This window comes from Stegostoma tigrinum, chromosome 33, assembly GCF_030684315.1.
Source record: "Stegostoma tigrinum isolate sSteTig4 chromosome 33, sSteTig4.hap1, whole genome shotgun sequence".
NCBI lineage: Eukaryota > Metazoa > Chordata > Chondrichthyes > Orectolobiformes > Stegostomatidae > Stegostoma > Stegostoma tigrinum.
The window spans coordinates 1,930,916-1,954,028 of NC_081386.1; the positions used below are offsets into that span (position 1 = coordinate 1,930,916).

The window sequence follows — 23,113 nt, forward strand, 5'->3', positions numbered from 1 at the left end:
GTACGTCCCTGTCAGGCAGGGAAGAAGTGATAAGGTAAGGGAACCGTGGTTTACTAAAGAAACTATATCTCTTGTTAAGCGGAAGAGGGAGGCTTATATGCCGATGAGATGAGATGGTTCAGCTGAGGCGATGGAGAGTTACAGATTAGCTAGGAAGGATTTAAAGACAGAGCTAAGAAGAACAAGGAGGGGACATGAGCAGACATTAGCAGATAGAATAAAGGAGAACCCTAAAGGTTTTTATGGGTATGTGAGGAATAAGAGGATGACCTAGATTCAGAATAGGGCCAGTCAAAGACAGAAGTGGGAAGTTGTGTGTGGACCCTGTGGAGATCGGAGAGGTGCTAAATGAATATTTCTCATCTGTTTTCACTGAGGAACAGGAGAATATTGTAGAGGAGACGACCGAATTACGGGCTACTAGAATTGAAAGGATTGAGGTTAGTAAGGAGGAGGTGTTATCAATTCTAGAAGGTGTGAATATAGATAAATCCCCTGGGCTGGATGGGATTTTTTCAAGGATTGTCTGGGAAGTGAGGGAGGAGGTGGTGGAGCCTTTGGCCTTGATTTTTGAGGCCTCATTGTCTACAGGTTTAGTACCAGAGGACTGGAGGATTGCAAATGTTGTGCCATTGTTCAAGAGGGGCAGTAGAGATGACCCAGGTAATTATAGACCTGTGAGCCTTACATCTGTTGTAGGAAAAGTTTTGGAAAGGATTATAAGAGATAGGATTTATAATCATCTAGCAAGCAACAATTTGATTGGAGATAGTCAACATGGATTCAACAAGGGCAGGTCGTGTCTCACAAGCCTCTGAGTTTTTTGAGGTGGTGACCAAGCATGTGGATGAAGGTAAGGCAGTTGATATGGTGTACATGGACTTCAGTAAAGCCTTTGATAAGGTTCCACATGGTAGGCTATTGGAGAAAATACAGAGGCATGGGATTGAGGGAGATTTAGCAGTTTGGATTAGAAACTGGCTTTCTGTAAGAAGGCAACGAGTGGTGGTTGATAGAAAAAATTCAGCCTGGAGTCCGGTTACTAGTGGTGTGCCTCAAGGATCTGTTTTGGGACCACTGCTGTTTGTCATTTTTATAAATGACTTGGACACAGGCATAGGTGGATGGGTTAGTAAGTTTGCAGATGACACTAAAGTCGATGGAGTGGTGGACAGTGTGGAAGAATGTTGCAGGGAGACTTGGATAAACTGCAGAATTGGGCTGAAAGGTGGCAAATGGAGTTCAATGTGGATAAATGTGAGAGTAATAGGAAGGCAGAATACTGGGTCAATGGAAAGATTCTTGGTAGTGTGGATGTGCAGAGGAATCTTGTTGTCCACATACATGGATCCCTGAAAGTTGCCACCCAGATTGATAGTGCTGTTAAGAAGGCTTACGGTATGTTAGGTTTTATTGGGAGAGGGATTGAGTTCCGCAGCCGTGATGTCATGCTGCAACTGTACAAAACACTAGTGCGGCCTCACCTGGAATATTGTGTACAGGTCGCCCCAGTACAGGAAGGATGTGGAAGCATTGGAAAAGGTGCAGAGGAGATTTACCAGGATGTTGCCTGGTCTGGAGCGAAGGCCTTATGAAGAAAGACTGAGGGACTTGGGTCTGTTCTCATTGGAGAGAAGGCGGCTAAGAGGGGATTTAATAGAGACATTCAAGATGATCAGAGGTTTCGATAGGGTGGACAGTGAGAGTCTTTTTCCCGAGGATGATGACTTCAGCTTGTACGAGGGGGCATAGCTACAAATTGAGAGGTGATAGATTTAAGACAGATGTCAGACGCAAGTGCTTTGCTCAGAGAGTGGTAAGGGCATGGAACGTCCTGCCTGCCAATGTAGTGAACTCAGCCACATTAGGGGCATTTAAACAGCCCTTGGATAAGTAGATGGATGATGATGGAATAGTGTAGGGGGATGGGCTTAGATTAATTCACAGGCCGGCGCATCATCGAGGGCCGAAGGGCCTGTTCTGCGCTGTATTGTTCTATGTTCTATGATTTAGATTTGAATGTAGGAGTTTCACTAAGTTTGCACATGATACAAAAATTGGTGGGGTGGTAGTCTGCAAGGAGGGGAGCCTTATGCTACAAGAGAATCGATGAGCTGATTCCATTGCTGTGCTTGTCGTGCCCAAGTGCACCACTTCACATTTATCTGGATTGAATTCCATTGCCAAAGGCATACATGATGAACAGCTGGACCATAGGATGCACTGAGGATCAGAGGGGCCTTGGTGTGCATGTATACTCGTCCCTTAAGGTACCATATCAGGTGGATAAAGGAAGCAGAAGGAAGTTTAAGGATAAAGGAAGTTAAGGAAGCATATGGGATAATTGCCTTTAATAGGCAAGGCATAGAGTTAAGAGCAGGGAGGTTATGCTGAAACTGTATAAAACACCAGTTAGGTGACACCAATGTACTCAGTTCTGGAAACCACATTATAGCAGATGTGTGTTAGCACTGGAGGGGGTGCAAAGCAGATTGACCAGGATTTTGCCTGGACTGCAGAGTTTAAGGTATTGAAGACAAAGTGAACAGACTGGGGCTGTCTTCCTTAGCATAGAGGAGATTGAGACAGGGCATGATTCAGATGGATTAAATTGCAAGAGGCATAGATAGGGTAGACAGGAAGAGACCTCTCCCTTTGATGGGGGGGATCAATGAATAGGAGCAGAGATTTAAGGTGAGGGGCAAGAATTTTAAGGGCTTTGTGAGGAAAAACATTTCCAGCCAGAGGATGGTGGGGATTGGAATTCACTGTCTGTAAGAAGGGTAGGGGGCAGAAAACCTTATAACAGTTAAGTATTTAGATGTCTACTTGTGATGCCGAAGTAATTATATACAGGGTAAGTGTTGGAAAACAAGAACAGAACAGTTTGGTAATTTGCTTAATACGTGTGTAGACAAAACAAAGGGTCTTTTTCCATGCTGTAGATCTGAGACTCTGCTGGTAACTATAGAACACCACCTCTAGATCCAGACCTCCCACTGTAAGTTCCTTTCCAGTCCTGAGTTGATATTCTGAACCCCGACTGTCTTTATTCTCACTGGTGGCTGCCAGAAATTGTGACCAGTGCCTTCATTACACCTATGACAACTACAAGAACGACCACTATGACTACTACAACTACAACATTCCTTATTGCTCCCCCTACACTTGGATGGTTTCCTGCAAAGTGTCATGGTCAATTTGCATATCCAGCTTACAGCTCCTGCTCTAGGCTGAGCAGATGAGAGAATTTCAAATTCATATTGGAATCACAGGTCATGTGTGACTTGGAAACAAGGTGCTCAAAAAAAACAGTACTATTGAAAGGTGTAGTGTCAGTGAGAAAGGTACTGGATGTAATATCACAAGGTTTAGTATGTGGTCTGTTGTAGTTCGTATGTAGAATATATAATTATGAAACAGATGAATTAGGCATGAACCTTCTTTAATTATTAATCTCTTCAAATTCTGCACCTATATTCTCTTCTCTATTTCTTCTGCTTCTTCTCCCGTGCACCAATGCATTCTGCTCCAACCTCCCATATGCCAATGCATTCTGTTTCAACCCTGTGTGCCAACGCATTCTGCTTCAACCTCCCCGTGTGCCAATGCATTCTGCTTCAGCCACCCTGCCCCGTGTGCCAATGCATTCTGCTTCAGCACCCGCCCCATGCGCCAATGCATTCTGCTTCAGCACCCGCCCCATGCACCAATGCATTCTGCTTCAGCCCCTGCCATGCACCAATGCATTCTGCTTCAGCACCTCCATGCACCAATGCATTGTGCTTCAGCACCTCCATGCACCAATGCATTGTGCTTCAGCACCTCCATGCACCAATGCATTGTGCTTCAGCACCTCCATGCACCAATGCATTGTGCTTCAACCTCTCATTTGCTAGTGCCACCTTCTCAACCTGATCGAGAGATTATTTTGTTTTAATGAGTTTGTGTCTACATTGTAATGATGCGGGCTGAATCTGGACTCAAATGGAAATAGATTCCAGATTCATCCTGATCAGAAATCAAAGTTTTGAATGTCTCTCTCAGATCTTCTCTTGGGCTTCTTCCAGAGAAAACGGTTCCAATCCTGTTCAATCTTTCCTGGTTGACGCTCCATGACGTCACTAATACACGTAGCATGTCATTTCCCAAAAGTAAACAAGTCCTAGCTCCAGCCGTAGCTGCAGTCACAAGTTCAATATCTGGAAGAAAACCATCTTTCTCATTCAATTCATTATTGAATGTCTTAAGATAAGTCCCTTGTTAACTTCTGAATTATAACGTCTCCAAATCATACAAAATTTAAAATATGGCCAGCACTATAAACAGTTCATTCATTCGGAATAAATTTGTACCTTGACTATTCCATGATTCTGAACCTACATATAAACAACAACCGCTGGGCTATTCAAACTTGATTTGATACCTCTTCATCCAGTTACTGGACATCCCTGAAGTTAATTAGCTATTTTATAACCAATGCAGAACATTCAATCCTTTTCAATTGAGAACTTCTTACATAAGGCCTGAACCTCTCAACATGCCCCCTCTGGTTACATCACAACCTACAACTGTCAATGCTGGATTGCACTCAACCAACACGCTGATGATTACAAGAAGGCCAAATGTTTTACTAATCAAGAATACAAGCAAATGCAGATAAATTATGAAGACAAAAAAGCTTTGAGACACCGTATTCACTTACCTCCATGCTCTAAGAATACACGAACACATCTTTCTTTCCCTCTGGCTGCAGAGAAATGGAGCAGAGTCCATCCATTAGCATCACGACCATTAGGAGAATAGCCTTGTTCCAACATCTTGCGCACAGTATGAACATCACCAGCCGCAACAGCATTTTGGATTTGCAGTTCCTGCTGCAGTTCCGGGTTTCTTCTACAGTGGTGATGGAACATGCTAGTGAGTCACGTTGTCACAATAGATGCATGAGGTCAATGTTGAATACCTTCATCAAGCTTTAATGAGAATTCACAAATTAGACGTAATGGCCATCTCCAAGTCATTTTGTAAAAATTAAACACTCCAACAGAATTCACCAATTAGAAAACCTGATGATATGTTTAACAAATTCATCATTAAATAGAAGCATCTGATGTTTAAAACACTTGCATTTACTGGCAGTATAAATTCTCAACAGACATTATAAAACTAAAGAACTTCTTACTATGAATCTCCTCTTAACCATTTCTTTACATCACAAGTTTGACACTCAGCAGACTTTCCAGCGTCCACTGCTGGAAAACAGTTCAAACTTCCTGAGGATTTTAAAATTTCCAATGGAGTTTGTACACATCCTTCATCCACACAAATTTAACAAATTGCAGTCAGCATCTCTCTTTCAAACTATCTGTTGTATTCATAGCAATAAGTGATTTTAAATAAGCAGAATGAACATTTACAACACAACTTCAGGAATCACCAAAATAAAAAAGATTTCATTCATGAATTCAACATTTCAAAAATCATTGGCAGTAGGCATTCTGAATGGTCTTCTCTTACTACCTATGTGTAAAACACACTTGTATTGCTATGGATCTGGAGTCAAATGTCAGTCAGACCAGGTAAGGGTGGCAGATTTCCTTCCCAAAAAGACAGTTTGGGATTATAAATGCTAAATAAAATTTATGTCACACGAATGCCAGGGGGAATAATGATCTCCAATGGGAGAATCCATTCATCACTCCTTGACATTGAATTATCACTACTGAAATCCCCCAACATCAATACCCTGGAGTTAACACTGACCAGAAACTGAACTGACCCAGCCATCTAAAAACTGTTTAGAAAAGAACAGGGCAGAGTTGGAAATTCTGTGATGAGTAATTCAGTTCTTGACACCCAAAGATTGTTCACCACAGTTAAGGCATGTATCAGGAGTATGATTAAAATACTCTCAAGTCGTCTGAATGAGTACAGTTCCAACAACACTCAAGACACTCAACATTATCTTGGGCAAAGAAGCCCACTCAACTAGTGCCTCACCCACCATCTTCAACAGTCATTTCTTTTACCATTAATGCACAGAGGCAACGGACTGTACCATCTACAAGATTAATTGGTCCACATTTGTCAAAACTTCTCTGACAGCACTTTCCCAAACTGTGACCTCTATCATCTAGATGGAAAAGGGACGCAGATGCATGGGATTACACCATCAGCAAGTTCCAAACCAAGCCACATATCATCCTGACTTGAAACCATATCGGCACTCCTTCACTGTCAATGGGTCAAGATCATGAAACTCCCTTCTTAACAGTTCTGTGGGTGTACCAGATGGACTAAGCAGTTCAGAGTTGCAGCTTACCATGTCTCCTTGAGGGTAATTAGGAACTGACAATAAATATCTTTGCCTGAGACAATACTCCAAGAAAGAATAAAAAAATTCTGCTGTATACCTCATAGCATTTATGTTGGCCAAAGCAAGTGCTTAGCTGAATGTTAATTTAGACTGAATGACACCAATGTTTGTTGGTCCAAATTGATCCAATTTCCACTTACAAATTGTTAAGTAAAAGACATCTCCTGCCTGAATAGCCAATAATTTTCAAAATCTATGTCTAATAAAAAATTGGGTTGACTATCACAAATACTTCTGGATTAGTTATGTATGCTGCATTTTGTTAGACAATATGAAATAATGCAATAGACACAAGATTGTTTCAAACACTTGAAACAAAAGGCGAAATGAACCTTGAATATTTCACCTCATTTGTGAACATGACAGAACAAATGGCTGAGTAGCAATGTATTTAGACTAGATCCAGAATTTGGCATTGCATGCAGTACCACTGTTGTTTAAGACAGGGAATAGCATTCACATTCCAACTAAGGATTCTAAAATTATAGATTGCTACCGCACAGCCTGTTTCACTGGTCAGAATTTTTTCATCCGAGGTTAAATAATGACATTTGTCAGACTTTGTTTAAAATGCACAAAAATCTAGCAATATCTGATAAGTTTTGACAGTTTAAATCTGGTGTCACGTTAAGGCAAGGACTGGGCATATACAGCAGAGCAGTCATGTCAACAAACAGGTGAGAAGCAAATTATACTAAGGTATTCTCACACAGCATGAAGGAATGGTCATTAAGAATTTCAAAAACATCAAAAAGTCTTGAAACATTTATGAAATTATAAAGCTTACATTCCAAACATAAAATTAGTTTTCAAGACATCAAAAGGATTAGGGCGCTTAACAGCAATCATGAAGTTAGCAGACAGTTAAAATTTAACCACACCTCATTTAGCAAGGTATAGCTTTTTCAGGAGCTTAGAAACAATGTCACCCTTAAGCAATAAAGGGTGGAATGAGGAAATGAAGGTCTCGTCAATTCAATTATTTTCTAGATGATATTCTTTGAGAACCTCAGAGTCCTCTCTGAAACCTAAAAATACTGACAGCAATTTCTGCATACGTGCATTATATTGATGCATGTGCTGACCCCAAACATTGCTAACAGTGAGCGAAAACTGACAGATTCACAGTATACCACTGCAAAATCTCAGCCATCACTTAAAAGGCATATAACTTGCGCAGCTGTAGTGCACAGTGAAGGTGATTACCACAGAGTACAATGAGACCTCAATCAGATGGGCTAATGGGTTTCATATAGGTAAATGTGAGGTGTTGTATTTTGGTAAGGTAAATCATGGCAGCAGTTATACACTCAATGGTAAAGTCCTGGGGGGTACTGTCAAAGAGACCTTGGGGTGCAGGTTCATAGTTCCTTGAAGGTGGAGTGGCAGTGGGCAGGGTAGTGAAGGTGGCATTTGGTACAATTGCCTTTATTGGTCACTGCATTGAGTACAGGTAGTTGGGATGTCATGTTGCAGCGGTACAGGACATTGGTTAGACCACTTTTGGAATACTGCATTCAATTCTGGCCTCCCTGTTTTAGGAAAGATATTGCTAAACTTGAAAGAGTTCAGAAATGATTTACAAAGCTGTTGACTGGTTGGCAGGTTTGAGCGACAGAGCAGGCTGAATGGGTTGGGGCTATTTTCCCTGGAGAACAGAGGCTGATGGGTGACCTTTTACAGATTTATAAAATCATGAGAGGCATAGATAGGGTGAATAACCAGGGTAGGGGAGTCCAAAATTAGAAGGCATAATTTTAAAGGAGAGAGGAAAAAAATATTTGAGACACACTTCGGGCAACTTTTTCCATGCAGATGGTGAGTCGTATATGGAATGAGCTACCAGGGGAAGTGATAGAGGCTGGTGCAATTAGAATATTTAAAGGCATCTGGATGGGTACTTGAACAGGAAGAATTTAGAGGGAAATGGGTCAAATGCTGGAAAATGGGAGTAGATTAAATTAGGATATCTGATTGGCGTGGATGAGTTGGACTAAAGGGTCTGTTTCCGTGCTGTACAACTCTGACTCGAATTGGTGAAAAAATTCACATCTTACATACCTGGTAAAATATTTTGATGTGTTGTCTTGGATATCCAATCAAGTCCCAGGGCCTACGTTACGACACAGACAACTGGAATTCTAATAAGCAAATGTCGAATCACCTCACATCCCCGGAAACACACAATAGGCCAGTCAGCACCTGTGGAGAGAACAAAATCATTGTAAAAAACCCTCCATGTTTTTGGTTCTTGCCATGCATCAGAGAAAAGAAGGTTGAAGAGCAGGAAGGCAAAAAAGCTGTACATATAAATGGAGTTAGGATTCCAAAGATCAACAAACCCTAAGCCATATTAGCATGAGAGCCTGATATAAGGGTATCAATTTACTCAATGTCAGATTAGAGAACTCAGATGAAAGCAGGTGCATTTCTGAAGCTTACAGTGAAAGGTGCATAAGAATGGAAGGTGTAGCCTGGGATCACACTTGTGTTAATGTGACTAATTCTTCGGATGGGAGGATTATCCTCTGAGGATAGATTGAAGAGACTGGGAGGAACGAGAGGAGGCCTCATTCGAAACTTAGGATACGGATTTCCAGTCAAGGTCAGTTCTGAGGAAGGGTCACCGAACCCAAAACGTTAAGTTTGTTTTTTTAACCTTCACAGATGCTGCTAGACCTGCTGAACTTTTCCAGCTACTTTGTTTTTGCTCCTCTTCGAAAATTCTTAAAAAGGAATAAACAAGCTACCTGCAAAAATGTTGTTTCTGTGGTTGTATGGTTTAGAAACAGAGAACAAAGTCTCAGAATAAAAGGTAAGTCATTTAGAACTGAGACTAGGAGGAATCTCTTTACTCAGACATTTTTTTTGTATCTAAACTTTTGCATACATCAGTGGGACAATGGGTTAAGTGACAGAAAATAAAGATTATTTAGATTTTAAACTCTCAAAAAGCTCTCTGCTGGAGCTATTTAATTGGGACAACCACAGAGGGTAAGAAAACATATCACTTACGTGCAAACATACTAATCATGTGAATAAAAAAAATAAATTTTGTCTGTGACACTTGTGAACAAAACAGGATGTTTAGCAATGTGGTCACTCGATTGCATCTACCTTCTCCAGTACAGAGAAAACTGAGCAAACTGTACAATACTAGAGGCAGTCCATATAAATTGCTGTCTCATTCAGGATTGCCTGGTACTCTATACTTGTTTGGGAGGAAATGAACTGGCGGGGGGGGGGGGGGGGGGGGGGGCGCATGTTGAGCACGATCGGAACAATCAGCAAATGGACAGATCTATACCTTCCCCAATTCTTATTTTTTCCAATCGGATAATACAGTAAATTTCATCATTTTGAATACAACTTTAAATGTGTATTATATTCCACTCTATTTAAATTTCAATTACCGTTAATGCTCATTTAAAAATGAATGTTTATAAATAGGCTTCAGAGCCAAAAACCAATGGCACCCCAAGACAAAATCATAGCAGTTGTGTTTCTAAAAATCAAATGTGTTTGCATACCTGAAGAAGCTCGAAATCTGGTTATTTTGGACCCAAAGGTACTGAAAGGTGCTTGTCTAATAATTTATTTTATTTACGAAACTGTGTGTAGTACCTCATATAATGGTAATGATACTAGTACATCCTTTGCTTCTCTTTTTAAATTTCCAGTATTTGACTGAAATTATCCAGCATGTCATTCAGCAATTTTATCACTGGCACTTCCTCTCTACGTACATTAGTTTACAATCCAACTTTTCAGAATTCATTAAAAAGCTTGTCTATCCTTTATTTTTCCATTCTGAAAAATAGGAATGCCCAAAAGCTAGCAACTATCTACTTCCCCACATACATTGCTAACCTGCCTGCTTGTTCTAAGAGTTTTATGTTATGTCATGGTTCCAGTTTTGTGCCTTTGTTATTTATGCTGTTGCAGGTCTTTGTGACATCTGGAGGAAGCATCGTTTGAAAACTAAAGGCTTGTCACAGCAATTATTGTTCTTCCTTATTAAACATCTTTCATGGACTGAAAGAGACAACCAAAGAGGTACAATGTAGGAGAGGAAATCTACGAAGGAGAACCACATAACAGTCATCAAATCTAAAATAACTGTTTCTTTGATTGCAAATACAGTGTAAAATATAATAGCTCATCTCCAGCCACTGAAGCATGGACGGAATATTCCACGTGGTCAGAGGTCCACAGCAAAGCCCAATTGTAAGCAATGGATATGGTGATCAGCAAATCTTGGAGAATTTGATTTTACCCTCTAATGCACATATACAATCCAAGTCACCTTCTGGATATAATCTAGCAGGTAGTTATCATATTTTAGCAACAAAATGTATGCATTAAGTGTTCCCATCAATAATCATGAACAGCTCATTATGCACAGCATTTGTAGTTCTTTTTAACAGATACTGATATCAGCTGACTCAGGAATTAGTTTATTTTTCATACACTTGAACCAATGTATTCCAATTTTTCTTCACTATATGGGACTGTTGGTTGAAAGAATGACAGATACAAGGTGAGACTGTTTAATATTCAAGCTGAAAGCATACGGTATCACAAAAATAAAGCAGTATTTCATGAGGCAATATGTTGACAGCACTTAAAAATTGCAACCTCAAGGAACGATTGGATAGGTTTAGGGCTGTTTTCCTGAACACAGGAGGCTGAGGGATGACAACTGAGGTATACAACACTGTGAAGGGACGAAATAAGATAGACAAGAAAGACCCGTTTCCCCAAGCAAAAGGTCAATTACTGAGGGAACAAATTTAATGCAATCTGTAGATGAATTAGAGGAGACAGGAGGAAAATGCTCTTCACCCAGAGGGTGGAGGAGGTCTGGAACTTGCTGTCCAGTTTTGTAGTTTTATTCCTGGCTGGCACAGACATGGTGGGTGAAATGGTATGCTGCTGTGATGAAACTTTTCTATGATTCAGCACTTAAAATGACCAGAAAACTGTTGGACTGTCATCAATGCTCTTTAATAAAGGAAACTTGCCATTCTTTCTTGGCCTGATCTGTACTTCACTCCCACAGCAAGGTGGCTCGAACTTAATATTATTTTTAAAAGAAATCGAAGCTGCAGTTATTTACTGACCATCTGACTGTTCTTGAAAAGTTGGCCTTCTTGAAATCTGCAGCCCATGGTGAAGGTCTTCAGACAGTGAGTTCAGATTTTGTCTCAATGAAAGAACAGCAATATATTTGCAAGTTAGCATGGTATATAACTTAAGAGGGGAACTTGAAGGTGGTGAAGATATTCCCATGTGTCAGCTGCACTGCCCACTTGCAAATTTGGGAAGTGCCCCTGAAGAAGCCTTCAGGTTGCTGCAGCACATTTTGTAGCAGAATTCCCTCTCCTGCAGCATTGTGAATCTATTGACACAAAATGGACTGCGGCAGTTCTAGAAGGCTATTCGCTATCACCATCTCAAGGGTAATAGCCAACATCCATTAAACAAATTGAAGTTGGTATGCATTGCAGCCCAAGGTTTATGTTTGATCCACTCCGAAGACATGGTTGGCTAGGCCAATACTTATTGCTCCTCCATTACTGTCCTTTAAGAGGGGGGAGGGCAAGAATGTTTAAACTGGACAACAAGGTTGAACACTGTTGAAGCTGCACGCATTAAAACAACTGGAGAATATTGTACTAAAGCCAGTCTTTGTCTTTCAACCATCTACAAAACCTAGAGAGCAATTATGAGCGAGGTAGCTAGAGCTATTCAGGAGATAGTGCTGAAAGCATCAGTCCTTGAGCTTGTCCGACAGGTTTGAGGTTCTTGCTTCATGAAGAAGAGTTGAAGGATAAGCAAACTGACCACTGCACCATGGTACTGGAAACCATTCAAAAGGGAGGAAAAGAAATGTGTTGTATTCAGGGATAGTACAGTCAGGGGAATAGACACTGTTCTCTGTGGCCAATAACGAAAGGTCCAATTGCTGTCTGCCTGGTGTCCAAGTTCAGGATAGGTCATCTGGGCTGACAAGGGACTTGGAATGGGAAGAGAAGATCCAGTTGTTGCAGCCCACTTTGGTACCAATGACATACGTAGAAAGCAGTTTCTGCTGAGAAAATATGAGCAGCTAGGGGCTAAATTAGAGAGGAGAACTGAAAGTGTAATTATCTCTAGAATACTACATGAGCCACGAGCAAATTGGCACAGGGTCCACAAGATTAAAGAGATAAACACAGGGCTCAAAGATTGATGTGGGAGAAATGGAATTAAATTCATTGGTACAAGTACTGATGGGACTGGATCCACTTGAATCATGCTGGAACCAGACTCCTGGCAAATCACAATGAGCTGTGAATAGGGATTAAAATTAAATAGTGGTAAGTGGGTTTAGTTGCAAGGAGAATTATTGAAAGAAAAGGAGTGGCCCAGTGGAGGTTACTGAAGTTTGCAGGACACGTAATAGGACAGAGTATGGAAAGGGTTAGGAATCTAACTTCAGGCACAGCAGATGATGGGTTAACTTTCATAAGGGAGCAGTCAACACAGGACCAAGGATGTTGAAATTAAATGCACGCAGCAAACAAAACAAGGTAAGACGTGCTTGTAGTGCGGATTGAAATTGGCAAGTACAATGTTGTGGGTATCACTGAGACAAAGCCCACATGGGATCAGGATTGAAAACTAAATATCCAAGGATTTACATCCTATCAAAAGGACAGGCAAGATAGGCGGGAGGTGTGGGGGGGGTTGACTTGTAGTAAAAAAAATGAAATAAATTGATAGCAAGCAGTGATACAGTTGGAAGACACTGAATCTGTGTGGCTACAGCAAAGGAAAAAAAAGCTCAGGTCAGGTTGTGAAGCAGTAAGTAAATCAGGAGATAGAAAAGGCATGCAAGAAAGGCGCTATTATAACAATCATAGAGATGTATATGGGCTGAGAAAATCAGGCTGGTAGTGGTCATCATGAAAGAGAACTTGTGGAAAGTCTGCAAAATGTTTTCTTGGTGCAGCTTGTGGGGCAGCCACTAGGGAACAGAAAATTCTGGATTCAGTGCTGTGTAATGAGGTCTACTTACTTAGGGAGGTGAAGGTGAAGGAACCCAAGAGGACAGTGAGCATAATATGATTAAATCCACCTTGCAGTTTGATAGGGAGAAATTTGAATCAGATGTAACAGTGTTAGAATTGAGTAATGATAATGAAAAGGAGAAGAGGGCAGAGCTGGCCAGAGTTGATTGGAAGGGGAGTCAAGTAGGGAAGACAATGGAACAGCAATGGCAGGAGTTGCTAGAGTAATTCAGGAAGCTCAGCAGAAATTCATCCCAAGGAAGAAAAAAAATACAGAAGGGAGGGCAAGGCAACTGTGGCTGATAAAAGATGTCAGGGCCTTCTTGTGACACAGCGGTATTGCCCCTAACCATGAACCACATGACCGGAGTTCAAGTCCCACATACTCCAGAGGTGTGTAATAACATCTCTGAACAGGTTGATTAGACAAATAGGTTAAATAAAAATACAAAAAAACCACACAAGAAAAAGCATACAACATGAAGAAGATTAGTGCAAAGCTACAAGATTGGGAAGTCTTTAAAAACCAGCACAGGATAACTGAAAAAAAAGCAATAAGGGGGAGAAGATAAAACAAGACAGTAAAGGTGGCTAGTAAATTACAAGTAGATTGCAAGAGCTTTATTTTTTAAGCTATCTGAAAGAGAAGAGACAGGCAAGAATGTACATTGATCTGCTGGAAAGACAGACTGGAGAAGTAGTAATGAGGAACCAAAACGCCAGCAAAAGACCTGAATAAGTACTTTGCATCAGTTTTCACAATGGAAGACACCAGAAGCATATGGTGACTCTGTGGGTGGCACTGTTGCCTCACGGCGCCAGTGGCCCGTGTTTGATTCCATCCTCTGGTGACTGTTCTCCCCACGTCTGCATGGGTTTCCTTCGGGTGCTCCGGTTTACTCCCACAGTCCAAAGATGTGCAGGCTAGGTGGATTGGCTGTGCTGAATTGCCATAGTGTTCAGGATGTGTAGATTTGGTGGGTTATAAGGAGATAGGTCTGGGGGGGATGCTCTGAGGGTTGGAGTGGACTTGTTGGGCCGAAGGGCCTGTTTCCACACTGCAGTGATTCTATGGTGAACAGTCAGGAGATAGAGGTGCAATCCATAAAAATAAGTTGATGGGGAAGCTGAAAAGACCTGAAGATGAATAAATTAGCTTGATCAAATGGACTGCAGCCCAGAGTTGAGAAGGAAATAGCAGAGGAGATTGTGGAGATATTGGCAGTGATCTTTCAGGAATCACTGGAGTCTGGGAGGACCACAGAGAACTGCAAAGTGGCTTATGTAACACCCCTGTTTAAGAAAGGAGGGAGGGAGGCAGAAGATAAACTATAGACCAGTTAGCCTGACCTCAGTTGTTGGTAAGATTTTGGGGCCTGTTATTAAGGACGAGATTGTCGAGTATTGAAAGTGAATTGTTAAATTGGACTAAGTCAGTATAGCTTTATCAAGGGAAGGCCATGCCTGACAAAGCTCTTAGAATTCTTTGAGGAGACAGTGAGCAAGTTATATAAAGGAGAGCCACCAGACACAATTTATTTGTATTTCCTGAGGGCCACACAGTGGGCTGCTAAGGAAGAGGTCATGGTGTTGTGGCAAGAGACTGACAACGGATAGAGAATTGACTGACTGACAGAAGGCAGAGTAGGGAGCCGGTGACTAGTTGAGCTTCTGTAGGGGTCCATGCTGGGACAACATCTGTTCATTATGAACAATCTGGATGAAGGGACTGAGGGCTTTATTGCTAAGTTTATGGGCAACACAAGAATAGGCAGAGGGGCAGGAGCCTTGAGAAAATAGGGTGGGCGCTGCAGAAGGATTTGGACAGGTTAAGAGAGTGGGCAAAGAAGTGGCAGATGGAATATAATGTGGGGAAGTGCTAAGTTATCCATTTGGATAGGAAGAATAGACGCATAGACTATTTTCTAACAGGGGTAGCTTTGAAAATCTGAAGCACAAAGGTACTTAGAACTCTTAAGGTTAACATGCAAGTTCAGCCAATAGCTAGAAAAGTTGAGGTTGAAAAGATTTCTGTCCATTCTACAGACAATGTCCAAACCACTAGGAAGCCTGTTCCTCAATCATCCAGCACATCAAAGATTGGAGCACAGGCACTCATGATTGCTGTCTGCTGGTTCTTTCAAGTTGTACGTGGATAGCCAAGAGGCAATCGGTGATTCTGCAAGCTATGAGAGTTGGTTGACACGTTTACACTCTCTCAAGAATCCATTTTCATGCATCCTCAGGTTTTCCTCTCCAGAAGATGATGTAACTACCTTCTTCCTTCAGCTACCCTTTGCCTGCTCTTTTGAGTCTCCTGCAGGGCAGCAATATCAATCTTGAAGTGCCTGAAGTGCAGTTCTTCATGCTGGACAATTATTTTGCTCGTCACCCACGAGGGTAGATAAAGAAAAATTAGCAGGGAATCAAGGATGACAATCTTAAAATCAGACGTAGCCACTTGGAAGGAGACGACAAACAAGGAATCATCTTTTAATAGGGTATTAGAAATCTTGTTTCAGAGATAGTAGGAACTGCAGATGCTAGAGAATCTGAGATAACAAGGTATAGAACTGGATGAACACAGCAGGCCAAGCAGCATCACAGGAGCAGGAAGGCTGACATTTCGGGCCTAGAACTTTCTTCAGAAATTTCTTCCGGCTCCTCTGACGCTGCTTGGCCTGCTGTGATCATCCAGCTCTACACCTTGTCATCTGCAGTTCTTTGTTTCATTTACTGGATTGTTATCTGGGCGGATTAGGATGTCTTATGCAGAAAGAGTAGATGGGCTGGGCTTGTTTTCCATGAGAGTTTAGAAGAGTGAGGGGTGTTTTGGTGGAGGTTAGGATCCTGGATGTCCTTTAAGAACACGTGAATTTTTTGCTGTATTTTAATGTTGGTGAGATCATACAACTGATGTTAAATTAATCATCTTTTTCTCTTTCTTGGGGAAAATATTTAATTTTCCACAACTGACAGCTCTATACTATTGGTGCAGACATGATGGTTGAAGTAGCTTCACTTCCATGTCTACTGTTTCCTTGTATGACGCAATACTGATCAGGAATGGGAAAGCTAATCAGCTCCTTGAGCCTGCTGTGCTATTCCATGAGATCATAGCTGAACTGTACTTCTTCTCTTACTAGGCATTGCCCATATCCCTTGTTACTTTTAACAAATGCACATCTCTGTTTTTATCTTTAAAACTGCATTTTCCCCAGCATCCACAGAATTTTTTTGAAGAACAAATGTAAGATTTCTAATATAACAAGGTGTAGAGCTTACTGAAGAAGGGTCTAGGTCCAAAACATCAGCCTTCCTGCTCCTCTGATCCTGCTTAGCCTGTTGTGTTCATCCAGCTCTATACCTTGTTATCTCAGATTCTCCAGCATCTGCAGTTCCTACTTTCTCTCAAAGAACTACAGATGCTAGAGATCTGAAACAAAAATATAAATTGCCAGTGGAGCTCAGAAAGCGGGGTTAACATTTTGAGTTTGGTGATTCTTCACCAGAACTGATAGCGGCTAGTATAAAGTGGTATTTATGCTGAAGACACAGTGAGGGGGTGAGCTGATAGGTGGGCATGGAGAGTAGAAGAGGGCAAAGAGCAAGGTGGGGGAGGGGAGGGGCTATGAAATGGGTAGGCAGACAAGGGGATTATTGATAGCAAATCATGACAGATGAAAAGGTGACTAAGTGATAATGAGAACTAAGAATGATTGAGAACATATTGGATGTGCTGAAAACAATACATGTCTTGGAAGGACCATGTGTGAGTTGGTTTAAAAAAAGAACAATGTAATCAGGCTCTAAAGTTAACAAGATCTATGTTGAGTTCTAGAGGTTGCGGGGTCTCTAAGCGAAAGATGAGATGGTCTTTGAGCTTGCTCCAAGACTTGCTGGAGCACTGCAGCAAGGCTATGACAGAAATACTGACATGGAAATAGTGTTGTGTTGAAGTGACAGGTAACTGGAAGATCAGGGTCATTTTTACAGAGAGAACATAGGTGCTCTGCAAAGACATCATCCAGTCTGTGTTTCTTCTACCTGATGTTACAGTAGACTAGATTGACCGAAGTGCAGATAAATCAGTGCTTCATTTGGAAGCTACGTCTGAGGCCTTGAATGGAGGGGAAGGAGGTGGTCAACAGGTAGGTGTTGCACTTTCTGCTATTGCATGCGAAGTTGCTGCAATGGCATGGGGAGGTGTTGCAAGCAGAGGAAGAGTGGACCAGGTTGTCCCAGAGGAAACAGTCCTTGCGAGGGGGATGTATGTCTGGTCATGGCATCCCTTCGGAGGTGGCAGAAGTGGCTGCTCAGTTTGTAATCAGACTATTCCCTCAGTCACCCAGGTCCACGCGATCCTCTGTCTTCATCATAACTATTACATTTTCCTAGCTACTAACAGTTCTGATGAACAGTCACTTGACTCAAAGTGGTAACCCTACAATCAAGGTTAACATTCTATTGATAATAAAATGTGAGGCTGGATGAACACAGCAGGCCAAGCAGCATCTCAGGAGCACAAAAGCTGACGTTTCGGGCCTAGACCCTTCATCACACAGGGGGATGGGGAAAGGGAACTGGAATAAATAGGGAGAGAGGGGGAGGCGGACCGAAGATGGAGAGTAAAGAAGATAGGTGGAGAGAGTATAGGTGGGGAGGTAGGGAGGGGATAGGTCAGTCCAGGGAAGACGGACAGGTCAAGGAGGTGGGATGAGGTTAGTAGGTAGATGGGGGTGCGGCTTGGGGTGGGAGGAAGGGATGGGTGAGAGGAAGAACAGGTTAGGGAGGCAGAGACAGGTTGGACTGGTTTTGGGATGCAGTGGGTAGGGGGGAAGAGCTGGGCTGGTTGTGTGGTGCAGTGGGGGGAGGGGACGAACTGGGCTGGTTTAGGGATGCAGTTGGGGGAAGGGGAGATTTTGAAACTGCTGAAGTCCACATTGATACCATTAGGCTGCAGGGTTCACAGGCAGAATATGAGTTGCTGTTCCTGCAACCTTCGGGTGGCATCATTGTGGCACTGCAGGAGGCCCATGATGGACATGTCATCGAAAGAATGGGAGGGGGAGTGGAAATGGTTTGCGACTGGGAGGTGCAGTTGTTTGTTGCGAACTGAGCGCAGGTGTTCTGCAAAGCGGTCTCCAAGCCTCCGCTTGGTTTCCCCAATGTAGAGGAAGCCACACCGGGTACAGTGGATGCAGTATACCACATTGGCAGATGTGCAGGTGAACCTCTGCTTAATGTGGAATGTCATCTTGGGGCCTGGGATAGGGGTGAGGGAGGTGGTGTGGGGGCAAGTGTAGCATTTCCTGCGGTTGCAGGGGAAGGTGCCGGGTGTGGTTGGGTTGGAGGGCAGTGTGGAGCGAACAAGGGAGTTACGGAGAGAGTGGTCTCTCCGGAAAGCAGACAGGGGTGGGGATGGAAAAATGTCTTGGGTGGTGGGGTCGGATTGTAAATGGCGGAAGTGTCGGAGGATGATGCGTTGTATCCGGAGGTTGGTAGGGTGGTGTGTGAGAACGAGGGAGATCCTCTTTGGGCAGTTGTGGCGGGGGCGGGGTGTGAGGGACGTGTTGCGGGAAATACGGGAGACGCGGTCAAGGGCGTTCTCGATCACTGTGGGGGGAAAGTTGCGGTCCTTGAAGAACTTGCACATCTGGGATGTGCGGGAGTGGAATGTCTTATCGTGGGAGCAGATGCGGCGGAGGCGGAGGAATTGGGAATAGGGGATGGAATTTTTGCAGGAGGGTGGGTGGGAGGAAGTGTATGCATTCCACATTAAGCAGAGGTTCACCTGCACATCTGCCAATGTGGTATACTGCATCCATTGTACCCAGTGTGGCTTCCTCTACATTGGGGAAACCAAGCGGAGGCTTGGAGACCGCTTTGCAGAACACCTGCACTCAGTTCGCAACAAACAACTGCACCTCCCAGTCGCAAACTATTTCCACTCCCCCTCCCATTCTTTAGATGACATGTCCATCACGGGCCTCCTGCAGTGCCACAATGATGCCACCCGAAGGTTGCAGGAACAGCAACTCATATTCCGCCTGGGAACCCTGCAGCCTAATGGTATCAATGTGGACTTTACCAGTTTCAAAATCTCCCCTTCCCCTACTGCATCCCTAAACCAGCCCAGTTCGTCCCCTCCCCCCACTGCACCACACAACCAGCCCAGCTCTTCTCCCCCACCCACTGCATCCCAAAACCAGTCCAACCTGTCTCTGCCTCCCTAACCTGTTCTTCCTCTCACCCATCCCTTCCTCCCACCCCAAGCCGCACCCCCATCTACCTACTAACCTCATCCCACCTCCTTGACCTGTCCGTCTTCCCTGGACTGACCTATTCCCTCCCTACCTCCCCACCTATACTCTCTCCACCTATCTTCTTTACTCTCCATCTTCGGTCCGCCTCCCCCTCTCTCCCTATTTATTCCAGTTCCCTCTCCCCATCCCCCTGTGTGAGGAAGGGTCTAGGCCCGAAACGTCAGCTTTTGTGCTCCTGAGATGCTGCTTGGCCTGCTGTGTTCATCCAGCCTCACATTTTATTATCTTGGAATTCTCCAGCATCTGCAGTTCCCATTATCTCTAACATTCTATTGAGCTTGGTTCCTTGCTGTGTCCCCAGACTAACTTATTATGACTCATACACTAAAACACCTAATTCGTTCTATAGTATCTCTCCATTTAAGTAATAGTCTGCATTTTTATTCTTCCAGCTTCATGTTTTCTCATATTACATTGCATCTACGAGATATTTTGCCCACTCACTTGACCTATGTATATCAGTCTGCCCTGTGGTTATGACGCCTTCAACTCAAGCTTTTCTCCCTATTTTTGTGACATCAGAAAATTTTGCTACCCACGTCATCGCTACAAACTGCAAAATTTTAAATCTGAGCTTAGACCCCTGTGTGATCACACTTGTCATATCTTGCCAGTCTGAAAAAGATTAATTTATGCAAACTGCTTCCTGCCAGCCAGCCATTCATCCATGCTTATGTTACTCCTTTACTACTACTTTTCACAACACCATTTTCTACAAATTCTTGTATTTTAAGGCATTTAACATGTACTGTATATCAACAGGCTCTTTTATCCACAGAGCATGCTGCTCCTTCAAAAGATTCCACTAAATTGGTTGAACGCAATTTCCCTTTCATAAAAAAAGGGTGGCACGGTGGCTCAGTGGTTCGGACTGCTGCCTCACCATGCCAATGACTCGGGCACAATTCCACCCTCAGGCGACTGTCTGCGTGGAGTTTGCACGTTCTCCGTGTCTGTTTGGGTTTCCTCTAGGTACTCTGGTTTCCTCCCACAGTCCAAAGATGTGCAGGCTGGGTGGATTGGTTGTGCTAAATTGCCCGTAGTATTCAGGGATGTGTAGCTTAGGTGGGTTATAGGGGGATGGGTCTGGGTGGGTTGCTCCAAGGGTCCGTGTGGACTTGTTGGGCTGAAGGGCCTGTTTCCACACTGTAGGGATTCTACTATTCGATGAAATTATGTTGCCTCTGCTGACTGTTTGAAGTTTTCCCAAGCGCATGGTCATAACCTCCCTGAATGACTGATTCTAACATATCCCCACAATACACATCAAGCTAAGTGAGCCATTGTTTGCTGTTTTCCATGTGCAATCTTCAAGATGGGGCTATTTTTGCTACTTTCCAGTCTGACAGAAGTTTGCCAGAGTCTACCAATGTGTTTAACCACCTCATTGGCCACCCCCTTAAGCTTCCTGAAGAATGACCTGGACAATTAGGGCTCATTCTGGAGTAGGTGGGGCCTCTACAAATGGGATGGTCTATACCTGAACCAGAGGGGTACCAATATCCTCAGGGGGAAATTTGCTAATGCTGTTCGGGAGGGTTGAAACTAATTCAGCAGGGGGATGGGAACCTGAATTGTAGCTCCAGTCAACAGGAGGTTGAGTGTAGTGAGGTCATGATTAAGGTTTGAAGATTGCAGGAGTGTGCCGGCAGGCAGGAAGGTTGGTTTGAAATGTGTCTACTTCAACGCCAGGACCATCCGGAATCTGGAATTTGGAGCATGGGTTGGTACCTGGGACTTCGATGTTGTGGCCATTTCAGAGACATGGACAGAGGAGGGACAGGAATGGTTGTTGCAGGTTCTGGGGTTTAGATGTTTCAGTAAGATTAGGGAAGATGGTAAAAAGGGGGGGGGCGGGCAGTGTGGCATTGTTAGTCAAGAAAGGATGTTTGATGAGGACTTGTATACTGAGGTTAGAAACAGGAAAAGAGAGGTCACCCTGTTTGGAGTTTTCTATAGGCCTCCAAAAAGTTCCAGAGATGTAGAGGAAAAGATTGCAAAGATTATTCTGGATAGGTGCGAAAGTAAAAGGTAGTTGTTATGGGGAACTTTAACTTTCCAAATATTGACTGGAAACACTATAGTTTGGAGTGCTTTAGACGGGTCAGTTTTTATCCAATGTGTGCAGGAGGGTTTCCTGACACAGTATGTAGACAGGCCAACAAGAGGCAAGGCCACATTGGATTGGGTACTGGGTAATGAACCAGGCCAGGTGTTAGATTTGGAGGTAGGTGGGCACTTTGGTCAGTGACCACAATTCGGTTACATTTACTTTAGCGCTGGAAAGGAACAGGTATATACTGCACGGCAAGTTATAGCTGGGGGAAAGGCAATTATGAGGCGATTAGGCAAGATTTAGGATGCATAAGATGGGGAAGTAAACTGCAGGGGATGGGCACAGTTGAAATGTGGAGCTTGTTCAAGGAACAGCTACTTGCGTGTCCTTGATAAGTACGTACCTGTCAGGCAGGGAGAAAGTGATCCAGTGAGGGAACAGTAGTTTACTAAAGAAGTTGAATCTCTTGTCAAGAGGAAGGAGGAGGTTTATGTAAAAATGAGGCATGAAGGCTCAGTTAAGGCGCTTGAGAATTAGAAGTTAGCAGGCAAGGACCTAAAGAGAGAGCTAAGAAGAGCCAGGAGGGGACATGAGATGTCTTTGGCAGGTAGGATCAAGGAAAACTCTAAACGCTTTCTATAGGTATGTCAGGATTTAAAGAATGACAAGAGTAAGATTAGGGCCAGTCAAGGACAACAGTGGGAAGTTGTGCATGGAGTCCGAAGAAATAGGAGAGCTGCTAAATAAATTTTTTTTGTCAGTATTCACACAGGAAAAAGACTGTTGTTGAGGAGGAGACTGAGATACAGGCTATTAGACTAGATGGGATTGAGGTTCATGAAGAGGAGGTGCTAGCAATTCTGGAAAGTGTGAAAATAGATAAGTCCTCTGGGCCAGATGGGATTTATCCTAGGATTCTCTGGGAAGCTAGGGAGGAGATTGCAGAGCCTTTGGCTTTGATCTTAATGTCGTCATTGTCTACAGGAATAGTGCTAGAAGATTGGAGGATAGCAAATATTGTCCCCTTGGTCAAGAAGGGGAGTAGAGACAACCCTGGTAATTATAGACCAGTGAGCCTTACTTCGGTTGTGGGTAAAGTGTTGCACAGGATAATAAGAGATAGGATGTATAACCATCTCGAAAGGAATAATTTGATTAGGGATACTCAACACAGTTTTGTGAAGGGTAGGTTGTGCCTCACAAACCTTACTGAGTTCTTTGAGAAGGTGACCAAACAGGTGGATGACAGTAAAGCGGCTGATGTAGTGTATACGGATTTCAGTAAAGCATTTGATAA

General features: G+C 43.1%; 1 protein-coding gene across 3 annotated transcripts in view; it reads right to left on the minus strand.

Annotated features, from left to right (window-relative positions):
- The window catches only part of asb7 (ankyrin repeat and SOCS box containing 7), a 71,304-nt gene that overhangs the window by 21,276 nt on the left and 26,915 nt on the right, over positions 1 to 23,113 (minus strand). For all 3 annotated transcript variants that reach the window (XM_048563082.1, XM_048563079.2, XM_048563081.2), the window contains exons 2-3: positions 8,441 to 8,581; positions 4,706 to 4,976 (exon numbers count right to left, since the gene is read on the minus strand). In XM_048563082.1, coding sequence (XP_048419039.1) covers positions 4,706 to 4,916 — 211 coding nt within the window. In that variant the 5' untranslated portion in view covers positions 4,917 to 4,976; positions 8,441 to 8,581. The remainder of the gene's footprint in view (positions 1 to 4,705; positions 4,977 to 8,440; positions 8,582 to 23,113) is intronic.